This window comes from Chenopodium album, chromosome 24 (assembly GCF_948465745.1).
Source record: "Chenopodium album chromosome 24, dcCheAlbu1.1, whole genome shotgun sequence".
NCBI classification, from domain to species: Eukaryota; Viridiplantae; Streptophyta; class Magnoliopsida; order Caryophyllales; family Amaranthaceae; genus Chenopodium; species Chenopodium album.
The window spans coordinates 32,531,566-32,540,223 of record NC_137857.1 but is presented as its reverse complement, the minus strand read 5'-3'; the positions used below and the strand labels follow the sequence as shown (position 1 = coordinate 32,540,223).

General features: G+C 34.5%; 1 protein-coding gene across 1 annotated transcript; it reads left to right on the top strand.

Moving 5' to 3' along the window:
• Positions 1-979: 979 nt before the first annotated feature.
• Positions 980-7,941, top strand: LOC145610379 (transcriptional adapter ADA2b-like). Its single transcript, XM_081665723.1, has 12 exons — positions 980-1,297; positions 1,867-1,922; positions 2,741-2,919; positions 3,057-3,122; positions 3,265-3,390; positions 3,491-3,566; positions 4,033-4,096; positions 4,179-4,237; positions 4,750-4,960; positions 6,686-6,896; positions 7,009-7,245; positions 7,359-7,941. Exons 1-12 carry the CDS (start codon positions 1,251-1,253, stop codon positions 7,548-7,550), a joined length of 1,524 nt encoding a protein of 507 aa, XP_081521849.1. The 5' UTR covers positions 980-1,250; the 3' UTR covers positions 7,551-7,941.
• Positions 7,942-8,658: the final 717 nt, after the last annotated feature.

The following is an 8,658-nucleotide window of genomic DNA, read 5'->3' as shown; positions in this document are numbered from 1 at the left end:
CAAATAATAGTCTCTATGTCCTTATTTTTAGTCCCAAATTGATAGTCTCGTTAACTTTTTTCAATTACCATTAATATCAATTTTTTTGTAATCAAAATTCCCTCCAATTGCAACAATATTTGTGCAAAATTAATTTTTCCATGTAAATTTTGTTTTTCAATGTACTTTTATTACTTTCTCTCTCTACTATTTTATATACCCAATGTAACTTGATCTTTTCAATGTAATTTTACTACTTTTATGTAAGTTTCTTAATTCCCGTGATTTTTGCCAATAAGAGACTATCATTTGGGGATGGAGGGAATATGTTATTATGTTATAATTAGGATATGTTTTGTGAATATTGTATATTTATCTTATGAGATCTTCTAACACGATTAGAACTCATATTTATAATCCTAAATATATGGATTAATCCTATTCCAATTTGAAGAGTTTCACAAATTGTAACACTCTAGTCTGAGTGTAACACTCCAATTTGAAGAGTTAGTACATATTACAGGATTAGAGTTTCACAAATTATATTAAACTATTAAAGAGTAAGGTGAAAGTCTGAAATTTAAAGTGGCACATACTTCGTATTAAACATTAATCTCTCTATTCTCTAGCTATACAATTTCGGATAAAATCTCTCTATTTCTTAGCAACATAACTTCAGAAGTTTGGATATTTCTTTTGAGCTTAATTTTAAATATGATGCGAGTACCTATTAAGTTGTCATAGACTTAGGGCCTGTTCTCATACGTTGAAATTCAATTCAGTTCAGTTCAGCTTCTAATTTCCTTCTCTTATAAAATATTCATTTCAGTTTAGTTCAGTCAATGAGAATAGACGATTATACCGATACCATTTCTTGTGATACTTTAAAAAGTCAAAATGATTCTAGTCTCATCTAACCCCCAAAAAAAAAAAAAAAACCTAAATATTTATGTTGACCTTGTCACCCCTAGAATCTTTCAGTCTTTCCTCACCGAACAGACGACAGTTGATGAAACACTGTTTTGCTGAGTTTGAAGTTGCATGATGTTTGCTCACATCCAAATCTGCTCAAGCATCATCAGAATAAAATTGCTAATTTGATGCCATATTTGCTTGATTACTAACCTTATCTGCCTCATTACAAGATTCATGAATCAACCCACCAAAATTAGCAACTCTATTTAAATTGCCTAATAATTCTCTGACATTTATAGGGCTTCTTTCTATACATTATTGTTGCCCTTCAACTTCAATATAAACGAAGCAATTGAATGGGTCGTTCTCGTGTTTTTCATTCTGATGAAGACCCAACTCAAAGGTCTATTCTTTTCCCTTTTTTGTTTATTTAATTTCTGTCAAATTTCTTGCTCACCCTTTTTATAAATTGATTTAAAGTAGTGATCTTTGGATAATTTGAGTCTGTATTTGAATTACAGTTTGTTTATTTCTACTTGTTCTGCCAATATTTGTTAATTTGTTGAGATTTATTATCTTGTATGATTATTAGTGAAAATGGCTATAGATTATCATCAATCAGTAAAAGTTAATATTTTGATTGAGAAATTGAAATCATGTAGCTCGATTATTTTGTGCTGTGTTGTGGTGGAATAAATGGGCTCTTAATTAGTGTAGTTAATAAGCTACTCCGTATATTTTGACAATTTCTTGTTCTGCCTTTCTTATAGTTACCAAAGAAAAAGGTTGCAATTAATTGATACTGCTGCTAACTGCTAAGTATTCCTTTATATCAAGGGTTTGCTGTTAGTTAGTGATGAACTTTTTTGCATAATGTGATCAAATGACTGTAAAAACGGTTGTGTAGATTTTACAGTTTCTATATTCACAGGTAAACCATGAATTCTGTACTCATCCGTAGTTTCTTTGCAGGTCAAGAAGGAAAAAGAATGCCTCTAGTGGAGAAAGCATAGAATCTGCTCTAGGAGGTATTTACTTTTTGCCTAAGACATCTTAAAAAACATGTTTAACGAGATATTTGAGCACTTGAAAAGTTTTATATGGTAAAATTCAGGATTAGAGACTTAGAGTTAGTACATATTACAAGGCATATTCATAGGCTTACTTGAAAGTGAAAAAGTATCTGTATTATATGTCCACATAATTCCCCGATGGCAATTTCCTCGATATGACCTACAGTCCTACACTACCTTGTTAAGCTATGCGATGTTGGCTTATTCACTTGCTTGTTTAATAGCTACTAATTGTAGACCCTTTTAGTACTTCAATATCTTTGGTTGTCATATAAATGTTTGGTAAAACATCAAGCTCTTAATATGCAAAATAGCCAACTTTTGCACAAAACAGTTATTTAGGGTTTGTTTGGCATTGCTGCGGTTTTCTGTTTTTAAAATCATGTGATATGTGTCACAAATTTTTTTTTTTTTTGAAAACATGTGATATGTGTCACATAATGAATCAAAAGTTAGTCAAAATCATTAAAATCATGATAATTTTGAAAACTGACGACAGAAAAGTGGAAACACCTTTTTCTAGTTTCCAGTTTTTGGTTTTTTGTTTTCCAAAAAAACAGGAAACTGAAAACAAAAAACGGTGCCAAACAAACCCTAGCTGCTCCAATTAGCCTATTCTAAAATTGGCATTTGGAACAATTAAAATATTGAACATATAAAAGCTACCCAAAAAGAGGGCAACAAGCTATTTGGCAAATTTTCCCTATAAAGCCTATAGCTTACAATATATAACACACTTAACTATGCTGGTGGTTAATTTTCTGGTGAGTCAGGGCAAGGGACAGGTGATGGAAAGAAGGCTTTATACCATTGCAACTACTGCAACAAAGATATCACAGGTCGGATTCGTATCAAGTGTGCTATGTGTCCCGATTTTGACTTGTGCATTGAGTGCTTTTCTGTTGGAGCTGAAATGACTCCGCACAAAAGTAATCATCCTTACAGGGTTATGGTCAGTAAAGTCTTCATTCTTTAGCTTTAGTATACTCTGAATTTCTATCGTTTCATTCCTGTAATGGTGATTGTTGCTTGAGCATAAACTCTGATGTTGAGGCTGCTGGTGACTTGTGCTTCATATCTTTATGACAGGATAGTTTATCCTTCCCGTTGACTTCTTCTGATTGGAATGCAGATGAAGAGATACTGCTCTTGGAGGTGTTGAATTCTTTCAAGCCTTTTTTGGCTGAGTTTCATAGTATATAATGTTTTTTTTTTTTAACAAAAAATCATTGCTGAGGATGGAGGGATTTTAACGTGTGTGACCGCATCCTCTTATTATTGAATATTTTGCTCAAAGGGACTTGAAATGTATGGTCTTGGGAACTGGGCGGAGGTTGCGGAGCATGTGGGCACTAAAAACAAAGAGCAGTGCATTAACCACTACAGAAGTGTGTACTTGAATTCACCATTTTTCCCTCTCCCGGTATGGAGTATTGATATGGATCATTCTCAGTTTGTTTGTCTTGCCACTTATCTTGGATTTTTTCTCTGTGAAAATGAAAATAGTCACATTTTACTTGTAGGACATGTCTCATGCTGTTGGTAAAAACCGGAACGAGCTTCTTGCTATGGCAAAGGAAAACAATGAAGATAAAAAAGGTTTGATACATTATTAGTGAAATTTAAATTTATATGTGTATGCCTGCCTATTTGGTTATATGATACTTCGTATATATCACTTATGAGTTTGTAACTTTGTGCTGCTAGCACTTTGAGTAATTTATATCTAAAGATTAGCATCGTATATTTTTCCTCGAGTTCGAGTATCAAGGAGATTGTTATTCATTGATTACTACCCAAATTTAGTGTTAAGGTCTTGAAAGAAAGTATATGGGCTATTGCTTTTTTAGGAATCGAGATCAGGTCATACGGCAAAGAAATTAATGTTTCTCCTGAACTTGTGATTGATTGCCAGTTGTAAAACAATTTGTTTCTGTGATAATGAGGACTGACTAGTGGATTTTTTCTTAGTGCTTGATTTTGAGTCTGATATGCTCATTGCTGTGTGATTTCAATTAATTGCGAGTTGATCTCTGCTGAAATTGCGTGCTTATGATTCTTGCAGGTTCAACTTTATTTGGTGATCATGTTGTGAAAACAGAGCCTACATTTTCTCCTTCCAGAGTCAAGTATGCATATTACCCTTCATATTATATAATGCAGGCCTGCTACCAAAACTCTTATGCCATAGATTTCCAACATATTTGACAGAGTTGATGAATTGCCCAAGGGAGGTCCACCTAGCCGCTTATTATCCGTCCAAAATGCAGGTAAACTCCATTTATATTGATGAGTAAGGTACTGAGAAAATTACCCAAGAAAGTCTGTGTGTCAACCTATGTTGTAATTAAGTAAAAAACTAAAGTAAATGTGGTGCACCTATTGCTCTCTCTCTTTTTTTTTTCTCCTTATTTTTACACATATATATTTGAGTGTTGTTTGAAAGTTCAACCTGGGAAGGGAATCGAATCTCCAATGAAAAAACTGTGTCAATTACTTAAAAGGGGGCTCTCTTACATTCATTTTTCTTTTCCTCTTAAATACTAGAAAGTGGTTTCGTAAGAAACATGGAAAGTGTAAAGTTCACTTTTTAGAGGATTGCAAACCTTGTTTAGAGATTCATATGCATGCCAGAACTTCAGATGATTTTGCAAAGACCTCTTAAAAGCCAACTATTTAGATTCAACTTTCTCATATGTAACTTTATCTGAATTATTTCTATTTTCACTGCTGAACAATTCTTTTTAATCATGTTACCACAAATTTTGCCTTCAAAACACAGATACTCACGTAAATCCTATTGGGAAGAAACCTCCAAAGGAGGAAGATTCCTCCTTGGTGAGTTTAAGTGGATTCAGCCTTAAGCGCCATGAATTTGATCCGGAATATGATATCGATGCTGAGCAGCTTCTTGCGGAGATGGAATTTAAGGATACTGATACGGACGATGAGCGTGAATTGAAGTTGCGAGTGCTGCGCATTTACTCGAAAAAGTAAGTGATACTCTTCATCGTCATTTTTGCCTTTTTCATTACTGGATTGTTCTGAAATTTGTTAACACACTGGTGGAAAATAGTTGTCTGTACCACTCCATTACCATAAATATACTTCCTCCAACCCATGAAGTTGGTCTAACTTCAACTTTTAAAAAGGGAAACATCATTAAAGACACCGTTTTATTCAATTCTTGTCTACAGCTCTAAATCACTCAAACAAAGCACATCCTTGCATAGATACAGTACATTTTTTGGGATATGAATGAGTTTGATTTGTTAATGTAATGAGTATAAATACGTGAGGACATAATTTATCAGGAGGGCAATATATACCACAATCCATATAGGGGATCTGAAAGAGTGGAGTGAAACTTAAACAATATATACTGGCCTTAGACTGCAGAAAGAATGTCAGGCTGTAGGCTTTTCTAAAATTATAATCTTCAATGGAAGTGCAAAATCTGCCAATCCAACCTGTTGCGTGACTAGCAAATGAAAGTGCAAGAATGTAGTAATTAGCCTCTTTATGACTAGGTCCAACTATGAAACGCAGACCTACCGGTCACAGTATATCAAGAGAGCTTGGCATTTGTTGCTCAATCAAGCTACATCAGGTACCAACTACTTTATCAAACAGCTTAAGGTTTTCTACCATAGCAGCCTAATGTTGTCACTTTTACTGTGTCCTTATAGTGTCAGTGTACAAGCATCAAAATCTTTTGTTGCCTCTCTTAGTCTTTCCTTCTGATCTTTTGTATTGGCAGTGTTGGACATTCAGGCCTGGATTAGTTGATGTAGGTTCCTATAAGCAAGTACATAGGCTAGATTATATCTTTGTTAACATTTGTTAAGAAATATGGAATAAACAATTGCTTAGCTAGAAAAAAAAATTAAAAAATTGCTGGTTCCAAACCAACTATTATAATTCTGGGAGACACCCTTTACATTCACCTTAATTTTGGTAAAACAAATCCCAAAAATTGGCCTTTGGTTCTGGACAATTTTTCACTTTTCCAGCCTGGAAAAGAAAGAGAACAAGGTGCTTCCCATAAACCCTACAAGATCCTGGGAGGCCATTTGGATGGTTAAAACTAGAAACCATCTACTTTGCCTCTAACTTTCAATTTAGCCATTTACGTACACTTTTACTTTCATTAGCTTAAGGACACCACAGGCCTTTATGTGATTAATTAGTAGCGTTATATGGTTCCAAACAACATTGCATAACCTCGGGATGCATTCCCTACCATCACTTGAGCTTTCGACACTGCACCCCAAATATCTAAAACTGGGATTTGTGTGTAGCCTTCAAATTTAGCCTTTAGAGAACATGTTCAGATTTGGCAAGGTTAGGCATCAAGGTGTCCTAAGGTTCCTAAAGGGCCCTAGGAGGCCTACTTGGTGCCAGGGACTATCTCATTCAAGCCTTGGCCCAAAATATCCTTTTGGGACACCACAAATAAAAAGGTTGAAATTCATCTTGAAATGGAGGGGCTAAAATGAACATTTTATGGTTTCTGAAACTGATACTAGAAGTCAGACATTCTGGTGGTCTGGCACCAATAAACATTTCTCAATTTTGATGACTTGCTTTGGTTCTATCAAAACTCCTCAGACCATCAATTTAATTATTGATGTATTTCAATTTATTTTGGGGCCTTGTGGGGGCAAAGGACAGAAAAAGGTTGTTAATGCAGGATGTTATTTATTCTGTTTGCACAGGCTTGATGAGAGAAACAGAAGAAAGGATTTTATCCTTGAGAGAAATTTGCTTTATCCCAGTCCTTTTGAAAAAGATTTGTCTCCTGAAGAGAAGGCAATATGCCGCCGATATGATCCATTCATGCGGTTCCATTCTAAGGAAGAGCATGAAGATATGCTACAGTCTGTCATTGCAGAACACCGCACTCATAAGCGAATTTTGGAACTTGAGGTAAAATTAAGCTCATATTGCAACATGTATAACTAGAGAGTCAAATCGAGTTTGAGCTATCAAGATTCACATTGTAAAGTGATTGCATTATTTTTCGTTTGATGGAATTCAGGAAGCTCGAGCTGCTGGTTGCCGTACATCTGCCGAGGCAGATAAGTATCTCGAGCTCAAGAGGAAAAGGGAAGCTGATGAAAGTTCTCGTAGAGCAAAAGAGAGTGCTCAACTTGGTCCAGCTAGTCAATTAGGACAAAATTCTGCCATGATCTCTGAAGCTGGGAAGAATCCAGTTTCGCTGATACATGATCTAGATATAGGGAGATATCCGGGTGAAGAATTGCTTTCTGAAGCTGTAAGTTTATTTTCTGGCTTCCATCGCCTCCACCTCAACTTTTATGAGCACTCGTAATCTCTTTTTTTTTAACTCCAGAAAGTCTGACTTCTTAATTTTGAATGCCTTGCCAGGAAAAGCAGCTCTGCCTTGAGACCAAGATATCCCCGCATCAGTATCTGAAGATGCAGGAGGCCATATCTGTTAAAATCTTCAGCGGAAATGTGACTAGTAATGTTGATGCGCACTGCCTGTTTGATATCGAACCAGGCAAAATCGACCGTATATATGATATGCTATTAAGAAAGGGTATTGCTCCGCCATAAGAAGAGATCATACACCACAGGTTGTTTGTAATTGTTACAAGAAGGATTCCATCCACATAAACAGAAATACAGAATAGGGTACAAAACTTTGGTTTTTAGACCACAGGAGATGTCATCATGATAAGTCAGCTTTACAGTTATCTCGCGCTCCCTTAACACACCCCCCCACCCCTTTTAAAGTTTCGATCTTCCCAGTTGTATTATATGTCTCGTCTTGTTTACCAAATGAGTTTCCCGTGCTGCACCGCCAAGTCGAAGTTAGTTGACTTTAGGTTGATGACTGATGGTGGTGAAATGGAAAATAAGATGAGATATGATTGGGATCCCCTTGGAAAACTTGTGAAAAAACAATTGTATATGAATAATATTTATAGCATTTGTTATGACGCTATCCCTCAGTTTTGTACTCGTACTCCTTAATCTGATAGATCAATAATCTTGCACTCGTACTAAACTAGTAGGCCAATCTACTAGCTTAGCAGGTGGGATAGGCAAAATCCAAATTTTAGAATGTCCAATTCTGTTTTTTATGTCTTGGATAAAATGCAAATGGTGAGCTGTACAAAATACTTGGAACTTTTTTTTTTTTTTTTTTTTTTGACAGCTGGGAAACAAATAGGATACACCCCTAGAATACCATCTACCCCCAAATATTACAAAAAATGCCATTAGATAAATGAATGGCGCATGAACTTGTATTTGCCGGTATTTCGATGTGAGAATTTTCAAATTAAACAATATAATTGTTGTATACTATAAGTTAGGACAAAATAAGTTAGTTACAAAAAATTTTGTAAAACAATCAGACAATAATACAAAATATAAGTTTAGGTTAGTAATTTTATTTTTGTTGTGATTCAGATTAATCAGAATAGCTTTAGTAATCACAATAATAATGTTAATAAAAAAGAAAAATAAAAATCACATTCAATAAAAATTTTTAAATTGTAAAGCATGAAAATCAAGCTCTTTCAAAAATTTTAAAATATGTTCAATTTTGGATTAGATCGAAAAAAGACAAAACATATAAAATGATTATAATGAAATATAAACAGTAAAAATAAAATAATAATAAAATATTAATATAATAGATTAAAAATCACGTTCA

What these genes read in the sequence shown, in the direction of transcription:
- LOC145610379 (XM_081665723.1), top strand. Translation starts at nt 1,251, where the DNA reads ATGGGTCGTTCTCGTGTTTTTCATTCTGATGAAGACCCAACTCAAAG. An exon ending in AAACAATGAAGATAAAAAAG is followed by an intron (nt 3,567 to 4,032) that starts GTTTGATACATT and finishes TGATTCTTGCAG; the next exon opens with GTTCAACTTTATTTGGTGAT. An exon ending in AAGAATTGCTTTCTGAAGCT is followed by an intron (nt 7,246 to 7,358) that starts GTAAGTTTATTT and finishes ATGCCTTGCCAG; the next exon opens with GAAAAGCAGCTCTGCCTTGA.